The sequence below is a fragment of the Myotis yumanensis genome, unplaced genomic scaffold, assembly GCF_028538775.1.
Source record: "Myotis yumanensis isolate MYYU_CA2020_CCGP unplaced genomic scaffold, mMyoYum1.0.hap1 SCAF_1, whole genome shotgun sequence".
Lineage (NCBI taxonomy): Eukaryota > Metazoa > Chordata > Mammalia > Chiroptera > Vespertilionidae > Myotis > Myotis yumanensis.
The window spans coordinates 218,326,057-218,353,915 of record NW_027223752.1 but is presented as its reverse complement, the minus strand read 5'-3'; the positions used below and the strand labels follow the sequence as shown (position 1 = coordinate 218,353,915).

General features: G+C 42.5%; 1 protein-coding gene across 2 annotated transcripts in view; it reads left to right on the top strand.

The window, feature by feature from the left end:
- DTHD1 (death domain containing 1) overlaps window positions 1-27,537 on the top strand; it is a 61,969-nt gene extending 34,432 nt beyond the window's left edge. For both annotated transcript variants that reach the window (XM_070410792.1, XM_070410781.1), the window contains 3 exons: window positions 363-607; window positions 21,056-21,113; window positions 26,198-27,537. In XM_070410792.1, coding sequence (XP_070266893.1) covers window positions 363-607; window positions 21,056-21,113; window positions 26,198-26,517 — 623 coding nt within the window. In that variant the 3' untranslated portion in view covers window positions 26,518-27,537. The remainder of the gene's footprint in view (window positions 1-362; window positions 608-21,055; window positions 21,114-26,197) is intronic.
- Window positions 27,538-27,859: the final 322 nt, after the last annotated feature.

Genomic DNA, 27,859 nt, shown 5'->3' with positions numbered 1-27,859 from the left:
TAGAAAGGGGAAAGGAAAAAAATAACAATTCTTGAAAGGTAAAAATAATTTTTTAAACACAGGGTGAGCTGACTATTTCTAATTGTTTCTTGGTATAGCAAAATGTAATAGAAAATGAAAGATTATTAGACCTAGAAGCAGGTGGAGATTCCTTGGTCTAATTACAGATAAGAAATCTTTTGAGTAATTTACACAGTCTCAGGGTCTATTGCTGCTGCTTTGTCAGGATATATTTTGACAAGAGGTAATGACACCAAAAACGCTTTAAGTGCATTAAAGAATTATATGATTATTTGGATTTTTAAAATTTAAGACAAATTGGTATATCTTACTAATAACAAGTGCATTTTACTTCTATGTAGGCAATGGGAAGGATTATGGAAAAGACTACAAGCTTATTTTTCATTTACAAAGAAAACCCAGGCTGGAACTCCAAATCAAAGAGGTGGATGAATTTGGCAACTACAGCTGCTCTCATTATAAGGGCACTGTTGTAGTTTACAAACTACCTAAACAAAAGACAATCCACAACTTGGACCAATCTCTCATACTTAATGAAAACCATTATCAGTTGCCAGTGTGTAAATTACCATTGAGACTACCAAAGGTGAGTTCTTTTACTTCCCTAATGACCATATTTTGTTAATTATTTGTAATGCTCTAGCACAATCAAAACTTCTGCACACGGATACTTGAAGTTAAAAGGAAAGGTAACAATAAAGTTGATAAGGAAGAAGTGGGTAGCAACAATTTTAGAGTGTAGAATGCATACCAGGGTTCCCACTTTCATATAAACTTTCTAACAGGAACAATTCAAGTTGAGTTGATCCTGACAGCATGTAGTTAATGACTATGGAAATCATGTCATTCAGTTTCTGTAACTGCATTTGAGTGACTGGGAGATCATTATGAAAACATTGGATATATTTTGGAGTACAACCCTTTGAGGAAAAATCATGTGGTGAGCATGGAAATGACATCGAAATATTTTCACCAAGATTTACCAAATCCTGCACATTTTTTTTAAAGAGTTAATTACTCTTATTTAAAACTAGAGGCCTGGTGCACAAAATTCAGCCTGGCCTACTCCCTCTCACAGTCTGGAGCCCTCAGGGATGTCTGACTGATGGCTTAGGCCTGCTCCCTGTGGGCCTAAGCCATCAGTCAGACATCCTTAGTGCTGCCGTGGAGGCAGGAGAGGCTCCTGCCATCGCCACTGTGCTCTCCAGCCATGAGCCCGGCTTCTGGCTGAGCAGGGGAATGCACTGATCACCAGGGGGCAGCTCCTGCATTGAGCGTCTGCCACCTAGTGGAAAGTGCGCATCTTAGCAACTGGTCATTCTGCTGTTCAGTCGATTTACATATTAGCCTTTTATTATATAGGACTAGAGGTCCGGCGCACAAAAATTTGTGCACTGGTGGGGGGGTGTCCCTCAGCCTCACTTGTGCCCTTTCACAGTCTGGGACCCCTCAGGAGATAACGACCTGCTGGCTTAGGCCCGATCCCAGGTGGCAGAGGGCATGCCCAATCCCTAGGTGCAGCCCCTGGTCAGGCTCAGAGCAGGGCTGATTGGGGGATTGGGGCGCCGCCCCCTGTCACACTCAAGGCAGGGTCGATGGGGAGGTTGCCGCACCACCCCCTGTCACGCACAGAGCAGGGCTGATCGGGGGGTTGGGGCGCTGCCCCCTGTCACACATAGAGTAGGGCCGATAGGGGAGTTGGGGCACCTCCCCCTGTCACACACAGAGCAGGGCGGATCAGGAGGTTGGGGTGCCACACCCTGTCACCCACAGAGCAGGGCTGATCAGGGGGTTGGGGCGCCGACCCCTGTCACCCACAGAGCAGGGCCGATCAGGGGGTTGGGGCACTCCCCCCAACACACTCAGGGCAGGGCCGATGGGGAAGTTGCGGTTCCACCCCATCACACACAGAACAGGGCCCATGGGGGGGGTTGGGGCGCCGCACCCTGTCACATACAGAGCAGGGCTGATCAGGGGGTTGGGGAGCTCCTCCCTATCAGGCACAGAGCAGGGCCGATCAGGGGGTTGGGGTGCCTTCCCCTGTCATGAACAGAGCAGGGCGGATAGGGAGGTTGTGGCCCCACCCCCTGTCACACACAGAGCCGCAGGGTGATCAGGGGGTTTGGGATCTGCCCCGTCACGCTGCTCCAGGGGCCAGGAGGCCTCGTGGCTCCACTGATCCCAGTGCTGGGAGGCCTTGCGGCTCCGCTTGACACGAGCAGTGAGGCCTCGCTGCTCCACTGATCCCAGTGCCAGGAGGCCTCGTGGCTCTGCTGATCCCGGTGCCGGGAGGCCTTGCAGCTCCACTGATCCCAGGGCGTGAGGCCTCGTGGCTCTGCTGATCCCAGGTTCGGGAGGCCTCGCGGCTCAGCTGATTCCGGTGCAGGGAGGCATATTACCCTTTTACTATATAGGATAGAGGCCTGGTGCACGGGTGGGGGCCGGATGGTTTGCCCTGAAGGGTGTCCTGGATCAGGGTGGGGGTCCCACTTGGGTGCCTGGCCAGCCTGGATGAGGGGATGATGGCTGTTTGCAGCTGGTCACACCCCCTTCAGGGTGGGGGTCCCCACTGGGGTGCCTGGCCAGCCTGGGTAAGTGATGATTGCTGTTTCCAGCTGATCACACTCCCTTCAGGATGGGGGTCCCCACTGGGGTGCCTGGCCAGTCTGGGTGAGGGGCTGAGGGCTGTTTTCAGGCTGGCGGGCGACTGAAGCTCCAAACTTCTCCTTTTTTTCTTTTTTTTTTTTTATTCTTGGATTTATTTAACTTCTATGGCTGTCACTGGAACTGAGAGCCAGCTTTCTCTCTGAGGCTTGGCTCCATCTCTGAGACCGTGGCTGCTGAAAGCAGGTATCTGGTTTGTTTGGGTTCTATAATCGAAACACTGTTTCAACCTCAGCTCTGAGGCCCAGCTGGCTGAAAGCAGGTTTCTGGGGTTTTGTTTAGCTTCTATATTTGTAACAATGTTTCTTAAACTGCAAGCTCAGAGGCCGTCAGCGGCAGGCGGGGAACGTTGGCTTCCTCCGTCACTGAAGCAAGCAAGCCTCTTGTTCGCTTCGAGCTGCCTGGTTGCCGGCCGCCATCTTGGTTGGCAGTTAATTTGCATATCGCCCTGATTAGCCAATGGGAAGGGTAGTGGAGGTATGGCTAATTACCATGTTTCTCTATTATTAGATAGGACTAGAGGCCCGGTGCACAAAAATTTGTGCACTGGAGGGGGGGGATCCCTCAGCCCAGCTTGCCCCCTATCACATACTGGGAGCCCTAGGGGATGTCCTACTACCTGCTCCCTGCTCCCTTTGGGGAGCGGGCCTAAGCCACAGTCTGGCCTCCCTTTTTGGGAGTCGACCAGGCTGATCAGGGGAAGGCACCAACCCCATCACCGCACTGTTGCAGCCACTGCCAGTCACAGCAGCCACCAAGGTGTTTTCATCAACACGGACTCCAGTACCTTTACCATGAAAAAATGACAACTTTCTTTAGGCATTTTCAAGAAGTGTCTTTCATAGGATATGATCTTTCTTTCTTTCTTTCTTTCTCCTCACCTGAGGATATGTTTCCATTGATTTTTAGAGAATGTGGAACAGAAAGGGAAAGACAGAGAGAAACATCAAAGTGAGAGGAACACTTTGATTGGTTGCCTCCTGCATGAGCCCTGACCTGGGCCCGGGTCAGGGAGGAACCTGCAACCTAGGTACATGCCCTTGGTCAGAATTGAACCCAGAATCTGCGTTGGGCAGGCCGAGGCATTACCCACTGAGCCAAACCAGCTAGGGCAGGATATGACATTTCTTAACCCTCCAGCAGCAGACCTTCCTTTTTTTCTTCAGGAGTGTGGTAAAAAAAACCCTAGATCACCTATTTGGACTCTCATTACCCAAGTTACTAAGAATATTACCAGTGGCATACAGGGAGCTTAACCCAATCAGCAGTCAGAAAAGGTGTTGCCTCTGTAGTTCACACCAATTGCCGGTTTGGCCCCTGTCCAGGCCTAACGCCTCTGGCTAGTCATTAGCCCTGGGCCGGAGCACCCCCAGCTCCCCTCCCCACCGCCACCACCATCAACAATCGCTGGCTGGCTCCTCCCTGGCCCAAGCCTAAAGCCTCAGGCTGAGGTGTTAGGCCTGGGCCGGGGCACCCCCAGCTCCCCGCCGGGGTGCCATCAACGATCGCTGGCTCAATGATCGCTGGCTGGCTCCTCCCTGGCCCAAGGCTAAAGCCTCAGGCCAAGGTTTTAGGCCTTAGCCGGGGCACCCCCAGCTCCCCGCAGCCGCTGCCACCTCCATCAAGGATCGCTGGCTGGCTCCGCCCCAGTTCCCCGTGGCTGCAGCCATCAATGATCCCTGGCTGGCACCTCCCCGGCCCAAGCCTAAAGCCTCTGGCGGAGGCTTTAGGCCAAGGCCTGGACACCCCCAGTTCCCTGCTGCTGATCGCTGGCTGGCTCTGCCCCGGCCCAGGCCTAAAGCCTCAGGCCGAGGCTTTAGGCCTGGACCGGGGCACCCCCAGCTCCCTGCCGCCAATTGCTTGCTGGCTCCGCCAGGTTCTCCGCCGCAGCCGCCATCAAGGATCGCTTGCTGGCTCTGCCCCGGCCCAGGCCTAAAGCCTCCACCAGAGGCTTTAGGCCTGGGCTGGGGCACCCCCTGCTCCCTGCCGCCACCGCCATCAAGGATTGCTGGCTCAAGATCGCTGGCTGGCTCCTCCGTGACCCAGGCCTAAAGCCTCAGTCCGTGGCTTGGGGCTGACATATGCAAATTAGCCGCCATCTTGGCTGGCTATTAATTTGCATATCTTGCTGATTAACCAATGGGAAGGGTAGCGAAGTTATGGTTAATTACCATGTTTCTCTATTATTAGATAGGAGGATTCTTACTCTTATCAGAAAAGTAGGATTGAATTGTTTCTCCAAATGTATCAAACAAAAAAAAATTTTATTACCATACATACTATTTCTTTTAGTGATCCATGGCTTAGTACTTCTAAACAACACTATTAATGAGAAAATAACTGAAAAAGTTGTTTTATCACTCTAGAGGAAGAACAAACTTATTCTTTAAAGATGCCAAGATTATTTTTCCATGTTTTTTTCTTTTTTGTGTTATGACTAGCAGGAATATATTTTCTATCAGGTTAGATTTTGTAATGATGTTAAATAAATCAGTAAAGTAATTACTTTGACAAATATTCATGGAACTTTGGAAATAGGGAATGTGTCATGTTAGACAGGATGACAAATACAGAGCTAGAGAGGGTACTTTATGCCCTAAAGCTGCTTTGTCCTGAGTGGTAGCCACTATCCACATATGCCCATGGAGCACTTGAAATATGGCTCGTCCGAATTGAGATGTGCTGTATGTGTGAAAGACATACTGGATTTCAAAGACTCAGTACAAAGAAATGTAAAATATTTCATTAATAATTTATGTTAGTTACCTAATACTGTAATACTTTGGTTAAATAAAATACATTATTAAATTAATCTCATCTGTTTTTTTAAAAATGTATGTGACTAAAATAAAATAAATAAAATTACTTATGTGTCTGAAGCTATATTTCTATGGGACAGCACTGCTGTAAGTGATTTACAATCTAGTGGGTTTGCAAAACAAGTATACAAATCACCTTGTAAGGGAGTAACAGATGAAGCTATGGCATAAATAGCAGTAGTAATAGTTGCTCAGAAGGGAACTGGCCTTCTTGGAGGCTGAAATCAGAAATTTCATGGTGGTTGTGGCATTTTATCTGAACCATGTAAGTTCGTAGAAATTTGGCCTTTGGAAATGGAGAAAAAGTATGCTAGGATGAGGAAGTGGAATGAATTTAAGTGGGGATGGTAGGCATAGCTTAACAGGAATTCATAAGCCATATAATAACCATCATAATATTTTTAATGAGTTAAAAATCTTCCAAAAGCTTTAAAACACAATATAATTAAATTCTCACAAAGATCTTAGGAGCCATTTTCACTGTTCTCATTTTATAGGAAACTGAGGCATGGAAATTTTAGGTAACTTGCCCACGGTCCCATAGCTAGGTAAGTGTCAGAGCTGGGATGCTAACCCAGAAACCTGCGTGCTGATGCCTCTTTGGCAGATAAACCTAGGATTCTTAGAGATGGATTTTAGTATGGCCAGGTTCACCCTTGAATTTATATGACAATATCATGTATACTATGTTTAGTGTGCAGATGATATTAAAATTAGGTAACAAATGATACGACATGGGTTCTGCTCATTCAAACTGAAAATAGCCACTTACGCAGAAGTGTGGGATCCTTAGAGACATTAACACTTTACTTACTAGTTTCTGGGAAGGTCCTGCAGGTCCTGGCAAGTATGTGTAGGGTGGCAGAGTCTATTAAGCTACTGATACTGAAAAGTGTATGTTAAGAACAGTATAGCCTTTCAGGTGTGTACCCACTCTCAGTTTTCTCTCTTTTCACTTTCATTTCCACCCAGGGCCTTCCCACTTGCTGCTTCCTATGTTTGGGGCTGTCCTCTCTCAGCCACATGGCTGGTTAACATTCAGGTCTCAGCTCAGATATCACTTTCTTAGCCTGATGTCCCCACCCCCAGATCTAAAATCGCTTTAACCCATTACCTTTTTAACACTTACCCCTAATTGAAATTATTAGATTTATTTGTGTCCATTTATTTTCTATTCGCCTTTGCTCCTTGAGAAAGCTTCATGAGTGTAAGCCCTCGCCTACCCCTAAAAGTTTAAGAACTTGACTTGCAAGGGTGGGGGACCTTTTTTCTGCCAAGAGCCATTTGGATATTTAGAACATCATCCACGGGCCACACGAAATTATCAACTTACAAATTAGCCTGATCTATTTGGTCAGACATTTAACTAACTCACCCCACATGCCTTGGCAGGGCCAGAACAAATGATCTTGTGAGCCTTATACAGACATTCCCCTCCCTTGGGTGTTAAAGGGTCTTGAACTGCCTTAGATCAGCGGTTTAGAGTCTGACTGCAAAAATGCTGAATTCGAGGGCTAAGGCATTGATTTGGATTCACACAAAGATTTGAGAGCAGAGGAATGACACATCAGGGCGTCTCCCAATAGCTCGATTTAGCACATTACTTCCTAAGATCACTATGTGGCTCTGCTGCTACGGGGTGACCAGAGGGAGACAAGTAAGAGGGCTTTCAGACTTCTCTACCAGGAGGTAGTGAGGGCCTCACTGTGATGATGGCCGACAATGGAACAAACGGCCATGATGTAAGCGAGGACAAGTTTGAGGTCCAAAATGTGACCACAGATATAGCTTTCGGTTTGCAGTGTTTTCTCTGTGGCCTATCTGATGTCATGAATTAATTAGCTAAATTAGCCAAGCTAGCTAATTTAGGGATTTATATAGATTTGTTTCAATTCAAGTCTATGTTAGTGATTGTCCAGGTCTTTTGCCTAAGCTCTGCCTCTATTTTGATTCTAGTACCGCATTCCCTACCTCCTTGCCTGAGCAATTCCTAGTGGTCACCCCTCACACCTCTGCTGAGGTGTGGCTTCTCCCAGGAAGCCTTCCCTGACCTCCTCCATGCCTAGTCCGGTGTTCCCATAACATCCTGTATTTTCCCTATCGCTGTAATTACCATATTTCACTATAATCACTGGCTTCCCAGTAGACTAATGTTTCTCAATCTTTTTTGTTTGTTTTTGCCACCCTAAAGAATCATTTTAGACAACTTTTTCCCTAACCAGTCTTCCCCATTATATTTTCATATCACAGATATTATGTGTGTCTGTTTATGTACTATGTGTATATATACATATAGAATACATACATATATACATATTTCATATAATATGCATATTTTATAAGATACATATATGTTTTACACATTAAAAGAGTAAGCTTTTTTTTTTTTATCTTGCCCACGAGCAAATTTTCTTTTTTTGAGGGTAACATTACCTCAGATGAGAATGAGAGCAATTGACTGGGCAGGTACTTCCGTTGTCCTGTTCACTTTGTACCATCAGTGCCACATACACATACATGTGCTTGACAACCATTTGGGAATGACTAGCTGAGTCAAACAATTTCTTCAAACCTTAAAATTGTCCAACCTGGATGTTGGTTATTGAAACTATAGGGACGTATTTAAAAATAGTATATTTTAAATATCTGCTGCCTTTCATATGTGTATCTACTGCCAATGTGCCCCTGTCCTGACCTCCTCTTCCAGGGGCGTTTGCATAGGGCCAGTCAGCATCACTCTTTCTTATGCTCAAACACAGTCTTTACAACAGTTCTTGTGATTGAAGAAGAACCTGTGGCTGTGGAAATGTTTCCCATCTTTTTAAACTAATATACCTAAGTGGGAACTGAAACTATGACCATTATTTTTAAAAGAACAGATTTCTTCCATAAAGTTCAAAATTTAAAAAAATCAAACTCAGCTAGACAATATTAGAATGGGCTGTTTTTGAGGAAATGAATGTAGCCTTTTTATATAGAGCTTGGCATTAGTCACTACTATATTATACATACATTTATACATGTAGCATAAATTAAGTGAAGTCATTTGTCAAAATTAAAAGTGCTTTCCACACAGAAGACAGGCAGAAAATGTTTATATGTATGTATTTAGATCTAAACACAAACATATTCATATGACACATAAACATACGATATTATGCTAATATACTACATCTGATTCCCAAAGATGTGAAAACTTACCACCTGTTACTTCATGCTCATGAGGATCTCTGTGTATTTTATGCTTCAGCCACCATAGTGTATTTATTCATATGTTAATTTGATAAACACTGCTTGTATCCCATGAGGAAGACATACATGCTATTCCTGTATATATGGTCTCGTTCTTCCCTGGCCTCTTTGCAGACTATTCTTAACTCAGAGTGTTTCTTCAAACTGTCAGTCAGATCATTTCTTGCCTTTACTCCACCCTGAATGGCTCCTGGTTTCACCCAGAGAGAATGATTCTGTATGAACTTGGCCCCTCCTGACTCTAGGACCTTCTTTCCTACCCTCTTCACTTACTGAACTCTGGCCACAATGACTTTCTTACTGTTACTGGAAATTTCCACACATGCTTTAGGTCTTTGTGTTAGTGGTTTCCCCTGTCTGGAATGTTCTTCCATCAATCAGATACCTGAATGGCTAACAGAATCACCTCCTTCAACTCTTTGCTCAGATGTCACCTTTTCTCTGAGACCACCCCTGATTCTACATTTTATTGCCATCTCCTCCTACCCACACAACCTGACCTGCTGATCCTCCTTAACTTCCTCTGATCTATTCTTTCCTCTAGCATCATTACTTTCAAACATGTATGTCTTCATTTATTATGTTTATTTAGAAAATCCTCCACTCTACAACAAGGACATAAGTTCCTTGAGGGCAGGTCCCTGTATGTGTTTTGTTCGCTGTAAATCACAAAGACCTGGAACAGTGCCTAGCATATGCTAGGTGCTCAAAAAATGTTTGTTGAATGAATGAATTCATAGAAAGAACTTGCATTTTAATACCAAAGTGGGAAGGGGAATGTTGGAAGTGTCAAGTAGGAAAATAAATTAGCATCAGGTGTTGACAGAATTGGCAGTGATTATCACAGATGGGGTGGCCACTGAGGACTTCATTGTGGAGGGGTCTTCTGTGCTGAGAAGCAACAGTGAAAGAAGCGCACTGGCCTGTGTGGCCAGGAGAGCACAGCAGTGAGGAGAACAGCAAATACCAAGATGGCACTAGGCGTGAGCTTCTGGTCCCGGCTAGAAGACCATCAGGGCAAATGCGCGTGTGATGGACAGAGAGAGGTGATGAGGTGTGACAGAAAAAGAGGGTCCTGGTGACAGTTCACATTTCAATAAGATCTCCTGAAAATGGTCTCCAAATCCATATATGTGAAGATGTATGGCTGCAAAGAACAATGATTTGTCTCTAAATCTTCCCAAAGTTGTGCTTCTAACTTCCTCCTTTGACAAAATACTCGCGTGAACTCAGTTCACACTGTGTCTATGTGTGCTTTGGCAGAAGCAAATTTCAAAACTCTCCACAATTTTTTGGGGGGGTGGAAGGAAGCAGTGTGTGAGCTTCTGAAATAATGTCACACAGGGGCCTGTCTGTGCCATCTGGTCATTTGTGCTTGAGTTGTGACTGTCCTTTACTCTTCCTGACGGAGAGAAGGGCTCCAGGCCTGGTGGCTGTTTCTGCCGAAGCCTGTGGGAGGCTGCAGACAGACCTCACCTACACATTTCCGTAAGCCTCCTGCTGACCAAGTTTTGCTTGGGCTGAACTTCCTTTTTTTAAAAACTGAACTCATGACATGTGATTTCTAGTAAATAATGATACTGCCTCAACACTTACTTTCTCACCACATTAAAGAACTCTCTCTGTCAGAGGGAGGAAGCTTGCAGAGGCTAGTGCGACATTCATTTCATCAGAACTACAGCTGCCTCACCACTTGGCATGGTTCGCAGCCAAGTGGTGAAGCAGTGGTGGGATGCCCTGCTGGGCATGATTTTTCTTCTGTATAATTTTTTTTTTTTTTTGGTAATTACATGAAATACTAAAGAACAATCTTGACTAAATAAATGAGAAGATTCTAAGCTATTGAAATTTTTACATTCATAGGCACTTCAATTCTACTTAGGGTGCGTAGTTGTCATAATTTACAAAATTATCTTAAGGTTCAAGAATAAAATGAAATGAAATGAAATGAAATGAAGAAAGCAGATTAGAAAAAGTACATCTCTATATAAAAAAGCCTAAGCCAGCGGTTCTCAACCTGCGGGTCGCGATCCCTTTGGGGGTCGAACGACCCTTTCACAGGGGTCGCCTAAGACCATCGGAAAACACATATATAATTACATATTGTTTTTGTGATTAATCACTATGCTTAAATTATACTCAATTTGTAACAATGAAATCGGGGTCACCACAACATGAGGAACTGTATTAAAGGGTCGCGGCATTAGGAAAGTTGAGAACCACTGGTTCTGACCATTCGCCTATTCGCCTGTTCGACTGTTCACCTGGTAGCTATGATGCGCAATAACCACCAGGGGGCCGATGCTCCAGCCAGTAGAGAAGAGAGCCCAATTCCTTACAGAATTGACCCTGGGTTAGGTTGCTGCTGGGGCACTGTCGGCCCCCAAATCTGCTTCACTCGCACCCCGGACCCAGAGATTGGTTTTGGCCCTATTCCTGCAGGCCAGGCCAAGGGACCCCACCAGTGCATGTATGGAGGGGGAATAGTGGACTACTAGTAACTGGTGATTTTAAAGTTTTCTGTAACTTAGTTTCATGCTTTCCACACTAGACTTAATTCCAATAACATATATGTTGCTTCATGCTAAACCCCCTACCAACGGTGGCGGGGAGTCACAAGAGTCTTGGTAAGTAAAGAGAGCATGTCAATATTTTTTTATCCTGTGAAAAATTTTAAAAACCTTATCACCCTTTCCAGTGTTCCAGTTTGGCTCTCCTTGCTCTTCCTTGATATCCTCCAGGCCAGCAGTCTAACTTTCCTCTAAGTCACCAGAATGACCTTGAAAGACCCAATTTTGACTATGTCACTGAAAATTGACTTTACATTGTATGTGACATGTGAAAATGAGCAAAACTGGTTCAGTCAGAAATAGGAACCTCACTTTTTTTAAGAAAGTGTTTTACCCACCAATGTAATTAGAAGAGAATCTTTCCCTTCTCCTTCCCACCTCCTTCCTTTTCATCTTCTTCCTCCATTTTCTTTTTCCCTCTCCCCTCTCCTCCTATCAATTCCCTTGACTATTCCTCTTTCCCTTGTTTCACCCCTCTTCCTTCTCTGTCCCTTATCATTCCTCTTTTTCCTTCTTCCTCCTTCACCCTCTGTCCATGAAGGGGAAGGTTTGCTCTGCTGAACAGGCAGTATAACTAAACCAGAAATTGAGCATTATGTTGTCATATGGCTTTCAATAATTCATTTATCAAAAAAGTACATATATCCTTGCCTATCTGAGAAAACAAAAAAAAGTGTTTGATACTTGTATTACTCTTTTAAAATTGCAACATTTAAAAGTAAACAATGATGTTCATCAGTTCAAACAATTTTTTAGTTCATAAATTCCAACTATTTCCTTTTTTTGGTAGATTTACCAGTCAACATGCCAATTAACAAGTACTAACTAAGTGCCTATTTGATATGAGATATTATGTAGAGCCTAAAAATAATAGTGGTACAGGTCAAAGTCCAAGCTTTCAAGGAAGTTTCAATCCAGTTCAGGAAAGAAAGCGTAAACACTTGAAAAATTATAAAACAATGCAAGAGATAGTGCAACAATACAGTAATATGGCAAGACAGGAACTGATGACTAATTGCAAATGAATGACCAAGATGGTAAGTGCTAGGGCCTTTCAGAGAAGGGAGTGATTCCTGTGGTCTGAGGTGGCCTGGGGACATGTCACAAAACAAGACAGATGTAGAAAATATTCAGGTTCCAAAGGGGAAGAGAGAAAGAGGCAGTGGATTCCACACCAAGCAATGGAATGAGCTGAAACTCTGAAGTAGCAAAGTACAGGTGTTTCAGGAAACAACCTCTGTGGCCTGAGAAGAAGATGTGGAAAAAATCAGATTGGAAATAAGTTGGGGAAAGGCTTATGGAGGGCTTTGAAGGCTTTGTTTAGGTCTACCAAAGGTCTCTGTGACATTGTCATAGGTGGGGCTCTCTGTCAAGATTTGTCAAAAGAATGTGGCATTTCATGATGTAGAGATCAAGACAGAGATTCAAATCAGAGGTCCTTAGTGCATGAGCAAACAGAAAAGCTCTCAGCCGCTGGTACTGTTGCAATGAGCATGGCCATCACTGAGAGAAATAGGCATCTGGTTAGTTTATACGTAGCTTTTCTTTTATCCTCTAAGTAATGACAAACCATCAGTAAATTTTGACCAGGCAGCTTACATAAACAAATTTTGTTAGCCATATCACTCACTGTAACAGCCTATAAGGATAAATTAGAAAGAGATGAACTTCACAGTAAAATAAGGGCTAAGGAAGGAGTCATGGAAGAAATGGTGATGAACTAATGTAAGACCATGATAGTAAGGATGGCAAGTAGAGAACAGAGCTGGAGAGATTTAGGATCTGGAACCAATTGGACTTGGCCTTAAGGTGAATGTGTGTGAGGGTCATAGGCTAGGAAGATATAGGGAGATAGAGATAGCTGTGGGAAGGGGCTTCTGAGGGTGGCTCCCTGAACACTGGTTTGAGTTATTGTCCTCAAACCAGTCAATAAAATAGTGTTTTATTGACTTTACTTTGGAATTGTGCTTAAATTTGAATTTCATATTTATTCTCCCAAATATTGCCACTTTCTCTTTGAAGGCCTATCACCAGCCCCCTTTGCTGCTCTGGGCCACACAACTGGCGGGGTGGATTATTTCAAAAACAATTATATTTATCACTCTTCTAAAACTTCTCAGTTGATACTTTATATCTATTAATCAAAGTCCAAGCCATTTACCCTGTTATAAGGCCCTTCATAACTCCCCGTATCTTATCCCCACAATCCCTTCATATGACATCTACCCAACTAACTTCTTCTGCTCCAGTCCACTTAAAGTCTCACTCCTTTGACACATGATGCTCTTAGCTGCCTCAGAGACGTTTCACAGCTGCCCTTGTGACAGCATTGACTCCACACTTTGTTCTGTTATCATCTTTTTGGAAGAGGCCTTTCAATTTCCCAGGCAGAATTAGGTACAACACTGTAATAACTAATGTTTATCAAGTTATTCCTTGCTGGTAACTTGATAAAGCATTTACACATATTAACCATTTGCTGAAAAGATAGGTGGTTGAAGAAACTGAGGCACAGAGAGGCTTGTTCAAGGGGAAATAGCTAGAGAATGGTAGTTACTGTGTGAACAAAGTTTGTCTGATTCCGGTGTACCATTACCCTGCTCTCTCCTTTTGGGGCTGAGTTCCTCTGTGCTTGGAGCATAGCTCATTCACTTTTGTAATCCCATCTCCTACTATGCATCCAATGATGTTCTGTTGATTTAGTTCACAGATGAAAGCATGCCTGGGAATTGGTAAAGTGGTTTAAGGCAGAGACAGTGACTGACAAAAGCTTTACCTCTATCCTCCCCCAGCTAGCAGCTACATGGAGCAGAAGCTTTTCATGCCTTTGAAGGAGTGACTACTGTGAGGATACACACACACTGTGGCAAGGCCTGGGAAGATAGAGCTATCCAGGCCTTTCCCAGCAATATTCATATCATACTTTCTGTTTGAAAAGTTATTTCTGTCTATAATCCAAACAAACAAAAACAAAACAAAAATTCAGGAAATTAAAAAATATATATTAGAATATTCTAGAAAGAATTATATCCAAGTTGAATGGGTACCTTGGCAAGTCTTTGGGATGGATAAAAAGTTGTTGCAATTCTAATTTAAAAGCGGAACAGTAAAGAGCAGAGGTGGAAATTGATGCAAGTTCTAACAGTGTTGTGCATCTTTGATTTGTTGAGCTACTTTCCAAATCAATAATATCTCCCACATAGCTGCATTTATGAATCCAGGCCATGTGCCTTTGCCAGACTCACTTTGAACAATGAGAGAAATGTAAAGCATATTAACAATAGTCAGCACTTCATTGCTAAATTCTAGGTATGTTCAAAGCACTTTACCTATTCTAGACTGCTTCTGAAAACTATACCGATTCCATGCATATTCCATATAGATGTCCTGAATTATCCAGGTCTATGGCTCCTTAATATTTGCAGCCATCCCCTTTCTTCTGACTGGCCCGACTCCATAGATCAGTTGGAGTTTCTTAAATTGCTCTCTCTGGTTACTACTAGGGATCTAAGGTTTCTCCTTTTGTGACTAACTTCCTCAAAGGCTGAGAGATAGTTAATCCCTTTCTCTTGACAAAACCATAATCAGAGTGAAGCCTTAAAAAAGATCACTTTCAGAGAAGCAATTGAAAAAAAGAATGAAGTAACAGAACCTAAGTTTGACTGCAGGGGTTTAAAACCAAGAAAGAACTGCATTAAGCAAAGACATAGAACTTCATTATTTTAAGAATTGGCAGCAGCCTGATTTCATGTCCAAAAAAACTTAATTTCTAGATTTATCTCCACTGAAACCACTTTGGGTCAGCTCTTATTGCTCTCAACTTGGTTCCCATTTCTCCCCGGCCCCCCTCTGCACAGTAATCTTATTTCTCTGTGGCTTTATTCTGGTCTTCATATCTCTCTATGTAAAAGCACTTTGCATTTCTGTCCAAGCCATCAGGAAGTTCTACACTGTGTGTGCAATTAGAATAAATCCACAAGGAAAGCAACAGGACATTGATGAACTGATACTGTTCTCTTTTAAGATATTTGTTCTAAAGTTGTTTTTTTGTTGTTTTGTTTGTTTGTGTATGTGTGTGTTGTTTCTTTCTCTTTTTTTGGTGCATATGTTCATGTGGAAATTTTCAGAGGCACACAAAAATAGAGAAAATATACAATGAACCTACATGGACCCATCACCCATCATTTTCTGCCATTCTTGTTTTATCTAATACCCCTGGGTATGTTTGTTTGTTTGAGTATTTTAAAGCAAACCACAGCTACTATATCACTTGTAAATAATTCTGTATGTGTCTTTAAGAGATAAGAATGTCATACATAAAATGAGCTATTATTATTTAACTAGAGGCTCAGTGCACGAAATTTGTGCACTTGGGAGGGGAGTCCCTCAGCCTGGCCTGAACCCTCTCACAGTCTGGGACCCCTCGAAGGATGTCTGACTGATGGCTTAGGCCCAGGGAGTGGGCCTAAGCTGGCAGTCGAACATCCTTAGTGGTGCTGTGGAGGTGGGCTAGGCTCCCACCACTGCTGTTGTGCTTGCCAGTTGTGAACCTGGCTTCTGGCTGAGTGGTGCTCCCCCTGTGAGAGCGCACTGACCACCAGGCAGAAGCTCCTGCATTGAGCATCTGCTCCCTGGTGGTCAGTGAATGTCATAGCAACCAGTCATTCAGCCATTTGGTTAACTTGCATATTAGCCTTTTATTACATAGGATAGTATCTACTATTCAGCATGTGCTATATTCATGACTTACTCTTTTTTTCTTTTTTTTTTTTATGGTTAATTTGTAAAAAAACACACCACAGGGTTCAAGGGTTCTAAAAATGCCCACACATTGCATTCGGCTTGTGTATCTCTGCAACCATTTGTTGAACTGCCAGTGTAGGTTGCATCCTTTACAGACAGTATCTCAATCCACCCTCACAGCATGCTTCAGAGGTCGGGCCCATCATCTCTGTCTCACCAGCTGGAGTTTAGTGAGAATGTTTGGATGGCTTGCCTCAACTTGCATGATTTCCCCAGGCAAAGGCTGTGTATACTGGGACCCAGACTTCAAAGTCATTCCTCTTTTATGCTGGTCTATTTCTTCTTCCCCAAGTAAGTGAGACTCCTGCTTCCTTCACACCTGCCACTCTTAACTCTGTGCCATTGCTTTTCAGATCCTTTGCCCCTTCAGGGTGTTTGGCAAACCTAGACCCTGAAGTTAGGTATCTCCCTTCCCCCAGGTTAGTGAGGTGCTGAAACCCCCCAAGCAGGGGAGACTTTGGTTAAATTGTTTCTTCTGAGAGCCGACCTGTTTATGGTAAGAAGAACAGAATGCTGTGGTGTATTTGAAAATGGTTCCTTTTGCCCTCTCCCTGCCAGATGGATAAGGGGATTTTTTTTCAGATAGTCACTGTGAGAAGCTGGTTGAGCTCCTGGAGGTGACATTCACAAAAGTGTGGGAGCATCCTTGAGGGGTCCCCTAGGGTTTGTAACTTCCAGTCTTGTGTGGACACTGAGCCTCCAGCAACTTGTCAATTACAGTTCAGGTTTCCTTGCAGGAGGGGGTGGGCTAGTTCCTGCTGGTCAGTGCTTGTGGGTTTCAGCTTTGGAAAGTCGCCATATCAACTGTCAGTCTTTTCCAAACTGGGACAGGGGTTTGCCCTGTGACCTTACTTCTCTTACAGATATAAAGAGAGTTGCTCATTTTTTTCCGTTTGTTCAGCTTTTTCCTTGTTGTTAGGACAGAGTAGCAGCTTCCCGCTTCTTACATGCCTTACTGGAAACCAGAAGTTTAGCCCAGTTCACACCAGTGTGTTCTCACTCAACTCTGAAGGAAGCTTTTATTTGATTTGTAGTTGAACCCATGCCGGCAGCACAAACTTTTAATGCTAACATCACTCTTTTGACCAGATTACTTCTTTGATGAATATTCTAACTTATTTGCAATGGGGATTCTATAGGATTTGTACATTATAAAGATTGAGAATATAAATGTTTACTATTATGAAGCAAGAGATGAACTAAAGTTAAGCAAATAGCAGCTATTACTTAGCTGAAGAGGCCTCTATGCAAAATAAACACAGAACACAATAAGCAGTGAAAACCGGTACTTAGTCATGGCATCTAAAAGGCTTATGGTAAAATCCATGCTAAAGATACACAGAAATATAATTATTACATATACTTCCTCATTCTATGTATTATTCATATCACTTTCACTTGTATATCTTTTAAAAAATGATACACAACAGAAATGACCTATTTACCAGAAATGATAGACAACAGAAATGACCTATTTACCAGAAAAATCTGCAATAAGTGTGCGGGGGTGGGAAGAATGTGAGGGTTAAGGCTGCTTGGAGGAGTGGTTGCCACATGCTATTGTAACAATTACTCGTGAAATTCTCTTCATGCATAAGTGCCTCAGGGTAAATGATAAGAAATAATAACATCAGCATGACATCTTTTTGTTATCTGCTGTTGCTGGTTGCATTGCACTGACATTAGCTGTCCTGCTCTGTGATATCCATGTTAGAGGGAGCTTTCAGGGTCTTAAAATCCTTAGCACGTTACTACACAAACTCTGGTTCCCCAGTAGACACCGAAGAACTTGTAGGCAAGTGCAAATTCAAGGGGAGAGGTCTATCACTTATTGTTTCTGTATCTGCTAAAGGGCAACAGTATTGTGGGTATCCTTGGAATTAGTGAGCACCCAAGTTACCATTGAAAATGGGATATTGCCACCAGATTCGAAGAGAGACTTTTATGTCATTATTACCACTTAGTGCTTTAAAATATGTGTGAAAGTCTGGGGAGCGTCAACGTAAAAGCAGGTTACCTCAGAGAAATAACAAACCTTCTTTCAGCAAAAAGTGGAACCTGAGCAGATACAACAGGATAGCACCTTTTGGTTGGGAGAGGAAAGTAGGGAATAATTAGAGGCAGTTCCACCAAGGGAGTCACCTAGGGCCGTGGTCGGCAAACTGCGGCTCGCGAGCCACATGCAGCTCTTTGGCCCTTTGAGTGTGGCTCTTCCTAAGCCTTAGGAGTACCCTAATTAAGTTAATGACAATGTACCTACCTATATAGTTTAAGCTTAAAAAATTTGGCTCTCAAAAGAAATTTCAATCGTTGTACTGTTGATATTTGGCTCTGCCGACCACTGACTAGGGAACCACGTGTAGATGCTGGGAACCTGTGGGAGGGGATACTCTATAGGACAAGCAAAGGCTTCCTGGTTTGGCTTGGAGCTGACCCTGAGCACCAGGGAGATTTCAAAAGTACTGTGCAAGGCAAAAATAATGCACAGATAAAAATCCAGCAATACAAGAAAACAGGAGGGGAAGGGGAGGGGTCATTGAACTTCCCTGATGAAGAGGTCATGTGTGAGGCTAGCACAGGGCCCGGTTGCCTTAAAGAGCCAGGGTGTCCTGTGCTGCTCCTCCGCACTCCACCACCTCCATGGTTCTGTGCTAGACGAAGGGCTTGGCTTGCATTTTCATGCTTGTGAAATACATATATTTAAACACTAGAATCACTCTGAATGCATCAAGATTCTAGGAGACATCTCTGAAGAAAAAAAAATGACTGAGGGGAGAATTATTAATGTGAACAGAAGAAAAAATGCAATATGTATCTCTTGTCCTGGATTCAATCAAGTCCACGTGCCCTTTGATGGGTATGGTAGAATGTGCTGCACTATTCAATTTGGCATTTCTCTTCTTGTTTTGAGAGTTTTAAGCACATAGTTGATGTCTTGAAAATTCTGTGTATTTTGCAGTGCTACAGTATTAGTATATTTGAACTTAAGTTGTTCGTTTGTTGTTTCTTGATTGCCTCCAATTAAAATTTCTTTTTAAAAAAAATATATTTTTATTGATTTCAGAGAGGAAGAGAGAGATAGAAACATCAATGATGAGAAAGAATCATTGATCGGCTGCCTCCTGCATGCCCCCTACTGGGGACCGAGCCCGCAACCCGAGTATATGCCCTTGATGGGAATAGAACCCAGGACTCTTCAGTCCACAGGCTGACGCTTTATCTACTGAGCCACACTGGCTAGGGACGATTAAAATTTCTTAAGGGGAAATATATATATATATATATATATATATATATATATAACTTTATATAAAATTTATGTAATGGCTATGACAAGAATCTCTATAAAATTATATTCAGAATTAACCAACTTGTATTGAGCGCTCATTATGATTTAGACAGTGTTCTACTCATTTGAATAGAGAATTTCCATCCTCCTTGAATCATCGCTGTAAAGTAGGCTTTTAAAAAAATATTTTGAAATAATTATAGATTCACAGAAATTCAAAAAAATAATAATACAGAGAGGTCCCATATAGTCCTCACCCAGTTGTTCCCAGTGGTTACATCTTACAGGACTAGAGTGACATCAAACAGGAAGTTGTCATTGAAGTGCATGCACACTTCTATGTCATGTTATCACGTGTGAGATTTGTGGAACCACTGCACTCAAGATACAGAACTTTCCCATCCACCACAAAGATCTCCCTTATGCTTCCACTAACGGTCATTCCCCCACCATCCCTAATGCCTGGCAATCATTAATCTGTCCTACATCTTTATAAGCCTGTAATTTCAAGAATGTCATGTAAATGAAACCAGAGAATGGTTGACTTTTTCACTCAGATGAGTTCTCTGAGGTCCATGCAAGTTGTTGCATGTATCAGTGACTTGTCCTTTTTATTGCTGAAAAGTATCCTACCATGTTGATGTATCACACGTTGTTCACCCGTTGCAGAAAATATTAGCTGTTTTCAGTTTTCTGGCTACTACAAGTAGAGCTGCTATGCACATTGTGTACAGAATTTTGTGATGTGTGTTTTTAAAAAATATATAAATCACTTTTCAGAGCTGAGATAGAGGAGATAAAGTGTCCGGAGCACAGAACAGGTTTCCAAACCCAGATGTTTTTACTTTATTTCCTGTGCCGTTTCTAATGATCTCAGATTAAATGAGAACAAACTGTTCTACAGACAGTGTAGAAAAGTAATGATTATATTTTTTATTACATCTTGATAAACTATTGGTTTTAGAATAATATCTGCTCAATGACTTGGTTGTTTTTAGCATCCTGTATGCACATTGATTTGCTCATTTGTTCATTAACACTATTGTTTTAGTGCCATTAGGTGCCAGGGCCTGTGCTGTGTCACAACAGGTGCCTGCCCCATGAAGTCCTTTCCAAAATACTATGTTTACAGCACAGAGGTAGCTTGCTGGTTTAATAGTTTTAAGTTATACTTGGAAAAATATTTACTCACAGATAACTGCTATAACAATAGTTAAATCTGTGTTCTTTTTTTAAATTTTTATATTGAGTTTTGGAGAGAGAGGAAGGGAGAGGAAGAGAAAAACATCATCGGCAGCTTCCTGCACAACCCCCTCCCAGGGATTGATCCTGCAACCGAGGAATGTACCCTGACCTTTAGGTGCCTGAGACAATATCCAGCCAATAAAGTCACACCAGCCAGGGCCAAATGTGTATTCTCAGATTTAAATTTTTTGAAAGATTTGGGTTAACATATTTTGCCTCATCGTAGGAAAGCAATTGCTGAGCATGCATGCACAAATGCACAATCTAATTTGCAAGGTATGCAGTTCAGTACTGCTTTCAAATACGGGTGAGGTTCAGATGGATTTTTATTTGTGACTTGTTCACAAATTAATGATTTCTTCTACTTAGTCTATGTCTCTTTCCCCCAATAGCATGGAAAATTAATCAACCGGCCACAGAGTACCAAAAGAATTTCTACAGATCCTCTAGGTAAGAGTGCCCTCACTACAGAGCTGCCTTTTCTCTCTTATATTATACTAGAGGCCTGGTGCACGAAATTCATGCACGGGGGTGGGAGGGTGGGGGTGGGTCGGGGGGGTCCCTCAGCCTGGTCTGTGCCCTCTTGTAATCTGGGACCCCTCGGTGGATGTCTGACTGCCAATTTATGGGCCTAAACCAGCAGTCGGACATCCCTCTTGCAATCCAGGATGCTGCATGCACCAGTGACCATACTTTTCATACAGGTGAAAGGCATCTTGCTGTTGTATGGGCAGCTATATTTTTTTGCCCTGATTATAAAAAGTAGTATGTAACATGATCCTCCTGAGGCAGTAGTACTATTTTCCCCTTCTTATGGGTGGAAAACTGAAGCTGAGAGAAGTTAAGTAATTGGCTTTGTCACACAGTTATAAGTGTCAGAATCAGGGCTGACCACAAAATGTGTAAGCCAGAGTCTATCCATATCATCAATGCATCATCCTGAGTTAGAGTAGCCTTGCCAGGTTTTAATTTTTAAATCTAAGAAACTGTTCCCAATATATAGGGTAGGGTCTCTAGGCCTGGCTGGCGATCAGGGCCAATTGGTGGGGCAACCAGCAAGGCAATTGGGGGGCCCCTGCTGGCACCCACCTTGGCCGGCCTGGCAGCACCTTCTTGCCGGCCCTGCCCCCTACTGCTGCCGCCACCGGTCGCCTCCCTTTACAGGGTGACCAGTGGGGTGATGGGGGGCCTTGGCTGGCCTGGGGCCTGCGGGCTGGGGGCAGCTCCTGCATTGAGCATCTGCCCCCTGGTGGTCAGTGCTCATCATAGCTACTGGTCGTTCTGCTGTTCGGTCAGTTTTCATATTAGGCTTTTATTATATAGGATATTTTATGCAAATTCTTTTATAAAAATGAATAGAGAACTTTGCAGTTCAATAATCATTAAGTTTATCACCCTAATATCACTCCCTTTGGAAGTCATGCATGTTTAATTCAAAGCATTAAATTTTGTATTGGTTTCAGGTGTACAGCATAGTGGTTAGAATGTAGACATAGTTAAATTGATATTAAAATCTATAAGAAATATAAAGTCTACTAAGCAATATTTTACTAAGATAACTAGCAATTGCTTAGTTTGGTAAGTAGACCAGTGCAGTTTTTTTCTGAAATGCTGACTATTAATTGTGAGTCTTAAAGTTTGGTCACCTCAAATCTATATTTGAGGGCAATAGACTTTAAATGGAGGTATACTGGTATGAAACCACAACAGAAACCTGTGCTTTTTATTGTGGTTATGCATAAATCACTTACATAACAATGATGGGGATTGCAGGGTAGAATTGGACAGTTTTATTCTATTTTAGCCTTTGAAACAATTCATTTTGTGATGTTAATAGTGACTTTAGTCATTTATTGGTCTCCAGAAAACACATGAGTGTGTTTCACTTCAGTGTTAAACCCACCACCGATGGCAAAGCCTTCCCTTCAGGGGTTACCTTTATAGATTGGTACAGAAAACGTCCAGGCTTTACTGAATTACACTAGAAGAAAGTAGGCTGGGAATAAACCTCAGTGCTATACATCCTCTCGAGGCACTAAAACTGCTTTCAAAGAGACAGCAGGTGACATAGCAAAACAAAACAGAAAACACCAAAGCTACCCCCTACTCCCCATACACACCTCCGCCAAACAAGAAACCAAACGAAACCAAGTGAAAAACAGCAGTAGATGAAAGCCCAGGAAGTTTGTTAACTTTTGAAGAATCTGATGTTCAAATAACTCTCACTGCCATTGTCACAACCACGGGAGGGCACAGGGCACCCTGCTCTTCCCTGCCTGCACCAGGAAGTCCTAGGTTGTTACACTTTGTGGTCTTACAGGACCAATACCATCTGAGCTGCTGCAGGAAGGGTGATGGGAGGTGAGGTTAGAGCAGGATTAAACTATAAAAAGCTTTAAATGCTAAGTTAGTTAAGGCATTCAGACAATAGTTTATGAGAGATGTATTAACAAGGAAAAATAAGATCTGCTTAGACTGAAAACTTCTCTTTATTACTTATATGGAAGACTAAAGTTAGATAAAACTGATAGCAGTGATATGAATTAGAACCCAGGTTCCTACAATTCTCCAGAAAAGAGAGATAGGTCATGACCAAGAGTGGGTCAGTAAGGCCGAAAACTGGGGGAAATAGCTGAGACATGTTTACCAGTAGAGTTAGAACCAGTTGAACTTTGGTACAGGGGATAAGAAATGGGCTTTGATAAATTAGAATAATATAACATGTTTTAGCTTACTCAATTGAGTGGTCACATTTACTGAAAAAGTTGATAGAGTGAAGGATCAGGTGGAAGAAGGAAAGGCCAAAGTTGATTTTGATTTGAGAAATAGAGAGTGGTATATCCTGGTAAAGATAACTGGGAGATGAACATTGCATAGGCTATACCAGGATCTAGGAAAACAAAGCCACAGATGAAAATCTAGTAGATCTGGGCTGTTTCACAAAGAGTAGATGGCTGAGGTGATAAGAGTTGATGAATTCATTTAGGGGAGAGGATAGAAATAGAGGAGGCCTGAGATCTGAAGCACTAATTCAGCTGTATCAGGAGGAAGAGGCTCAGCAGTAAGAGCCATGTGGCAGAAGAGGGAACCCAAGGGAAGCAGTAAAACGCCTTGTAAAGTCAGATGAGACAGAATGAGAATCAGCTGTTGTAAGGAGTAATCAGGAGGGCTCTGGGAAAACTGGAAAGGCTTCAGTAGAGTTTTAAAGGGGGTCCAGAATCCCTAAAGCAAGCGTTTAAGAAGTGAGCCGGCAGAGATGAACTCGAGGCATCAAGTTTACATTAGGCATTAAAAGATTTTATGGTAAAAGGTGTAACATTTATACAATCTGAAGAGAAACCACAGTATAGGGAATATAGTCAATAATATTGCAAGAACTATAAATGGTGCCAGGTGCATACTGAAAATATCCGGGGGGAACACTTTGTAAACTATGCGATTGTGTAACCACTATGCTGTACACCTGAAACCAATACAAAATAATATTGAAAGTTAAAAAAAAAGATAAAATAAAGACCCTTGTCCTTTAGCTCTGAAAACAAACATAAAAGATTTTATGGGAAGGGAAGGAAGAGATAGCTCAGTAGATTGAAAGAGAAGCAGAAGCAGAGAAATAGGAGGCTTGAGAGTGTTTGTAAGAAGTATGGCAAGAACCTGTGGTGAGAAGGAGACTAAGGAACAGGTGTGAAGGGAAATAATGATGAAAAACACTGTGATGGATGGAATGTGGCAAACACCAGGAGTTAGATTTTGTAAGAAAATGATTGTGAAATGAAAATAAGGTTATGAGAACTTAGGTCAAATGGCTTTGGGTAAAGTAGGAGAAACAGACATTGGCTGAGTGACACAGAATGCGTGTGAGTGTGGGGCTTAAGGATGGTAGAAGATCCTTAAGGATGGGGCATTGTTCTGGAAAACTTTAAATGGAGTGCAGGAAAAAGATTTTTTAATGGATTTGTAATCTACTAAGGGCTTAAATAGTGGAAAAAACATAGAGTTTCTTGATCACATTCACCATAGGTTCATAACCCCGGACGGCCTGATAGTTAAATGTAGTATGAGTCAAGCAGGATTGGGGATGGACAAGTTGAGAGCAATGAAAGCTAAAGAGGACAGCATAGTTTAAGGAAGATCCAAGACCCTTCTTGATGTACACAGCTGGTTGTTAGAAGCAGCATGTGACACCCAGTAGGTTTGACCGAATGACTGAGGGCATCAAAGGAATTGGTATATTAGTAGTGATGTGGGCAAGAAGAATATGAAGCAGGAGCAATGAAACAGAGGCTGTGGAAGTTTAGGAGGTGCTGGTGGGCAGTAATATGGAGAAGCTGAGGCCAAGGAGGTGGAATAATTCTGGTTGATGATGAAACATGAGAACTGGCTATGAGAGTCAGTATCCAACATGGAGTCACACGCAAATCATTGATGTTGACAAGATTAAGGAACTATGTGGTCAGTGATGGTACTGATGGCCAAGGCAGTTGCTGATAATTCTGCCTGCTGATGGCAACAGACAGATGATGTGGACAGGGAGAAGAAGGCCTGTAGCACGGACATCATAATCCATATACTGCAGAATGCTTGTTTGAAAGTGACAATGGAGAGCAAGAATGTGTTGATTCCACTTCCCGGTAGCCTTCACAGAAAAGTGGAATGACTCATAGTGTAAAATCAGGTGTGTTTGAGTGAGCAGGTCAATGGGAAGGAGTACTTGAGTGAAAGGTGGCACAAGACCAGGGAAAATGGTCCGGGGTGAGCATGAGTGGGAAAGTGACTGTGAGGCAGACTAGTGCTGGATGTGAAAGGAGAGAGAGAGTAAGGTTGGGGGTATTATGAGAGTGATGGGTCTGAGTTACACAAGGAAGAAAATAACAACAGAAAAATGAATCGTGAGGTTCGGTGGTAGATGAGAGTCACAGAGTAAGGGAAGAAGTATGCTGAGCACACAGGATATATTCAAAGGAGATGTTTGTGGTTCTGAATACTAGTCTGGAGGGCAGGGGAAATGTTGGTATGGGGAACCTTCCACAGAACTGATCTGTGGGGAATAGATCTTGTTGAGTTTGTGGGTGTCTGTAGTGGTGTGTGTGTTTGTGTGTGTGTGACAATTGTCCAGGTGCCCCCAACACTTAGGCATCAGATTAGTACTAATTAAGGAAAGTATTTTTTGAACCTAAAAAATATCCTTTACCATACATGCTACTTATAATAGGGTTGGGGGCTTGTTAAAAATGCCAAGTTTTGCCCCCCTCCTTGTCCTAATTAAGTAGACTCTCTGAGGCAGGGTGACAAACTATTGCACAAGCCCATTTGGCTCTTAGGAAAGTTAACATTTGAGAAGCATTTTCAACCCTCTGTAGGAGAAGACCCCAGAAATTCAAAGGCTCTCAATGGTCCAACTGGGTGGTCCCAAATCTTCCCGCTGCTCAGAGGACAAACCAGAGAGCACTTAGATTCCTGTGAACAGGGATGGAGGATGAGATGAGCACATGACCCAAGAAAGAGCCTTAACACTGTTCCCCTGTGCCTGGCAGAAGCCCTGTGGGATAACCTGCTCTACTGGTTGGCCGAGGAGCTCTCAGAAGAAAACGCCACGAGTCTCTCCTCGTCCCTCCCCCTTCGCCGCAGCACCATTCAGCTCATCAAACTGAAGAACCCAGATGATCTCACAGGACAGATCCACGAACTCCTCTGCTCCTGGAAGAAATCACTCCCGAATTCCACAGATAAGCTTCGCCTTCTGGCTCGCCATCTCCGCAAGATCGGCAGGAGTGACCTTTCGGAAGAGCTCAAGTTCAAGTGGGAAAATAAAGTGTTCACCGAGCCACAGCAGGGGTTGGAGGTGGCAGAGTAAAGCTGGTTGCTCTTCCTTGGGGTCAGAGTTGGTTGTAAGATTGTTTTCTGTCAACATTTTACTAGGGGCTCCCGGTAATGCTGTCTGAAGTGAATCTATTTGATAGATGTGCTACTGAGTCCAGGGGCAAAGCACTAGTCAGACAATAAAAAGATTCCTAGGTCTGAGTGCTCCTTCATGGGTCAGGGATATGTGTTGTGCAAGCATGACCGTCTTGGGTCCAGCCGAACTTAACGGCATTTGCAGTAGAGTTTGCTCTGTTCACATTTTAATAGGTGAAGTCTCTAAGTGTAAAGGAAAGATATGATATATAGAATCCCTTTTTATTGTTTTAACAATAGCAATATAGGCAACAATACACTGTTATCTAGCTACATAAAAGGAAAATAGTTATCCAGGATTCCAAGCAACTAATCTTCAATACATGATACAGTGGAGCCCATAGGTAACAATGCCAAATAAATTGGGCTGCGGAGATCTGACATAGATGATAGCAAATCACTTTCAGAAAACAGACAGGTTCTAAATAAGTTAAAAATAGAATAACACTTCATTCATTTACTGCCACAAACCTTTCTTTTACTAAAATGTAGCCTGGAATAAGGAAAAACCTCATGTTTTATTACTAGTGGGATGAGGGAAGTGCAGAGGATCTGAAAGAATTCACCTACTTAGGAAAAAACTCTGCTTATAAATCAGTTTGAGAAAAACCTTATTACATGAGCCCTATTTAAAAAGTTAAAAAAAAACAACAACCCACAAACTAAAAGAAAAAAAATAGTAATTATCTAAGCCCCTTCATCACTAATAATCCCTGTTAATGTCTGATGCATAAGCTCTGAGACTTTGATAAACCTAAAGCCCCTTTGCTCCCTGCACAGCATGAAATGAAAAGGACATTACATTAGTAACCAATGTCTTTGAATGTTTTAATAGCTGCTTAAAATCTCATTTCATAGCATTGCCATATTAATTTTAGTATTACCTGTTTTGAAAAATGTAATGATGTAGTACTTTTTTATTTCTGGCTTTTTTATTCAACTTTATGTTGTTGAAATTATCCATGTTGTTTGGCAATAGTTTGTTCCTTCTCATTAATATATAATATTCCATTATATGCATATACTACAAATAAATGTCTATTCCACTGTAGATAGCATTTCAGTAGATTTCTGTTTGGAGCTATTATAAACAGTGTTTTTATGAACATCTGTACCTACCTTTAGTGAATATATATAGTTATTTCTCCTCAATATGTAGCAGAGAGCATAATAAGTGGTTATCAGAATTAACTTAACCTTTCCCCTCTTATTGTATAAGATTGGATTTGTGCACTGGTGGG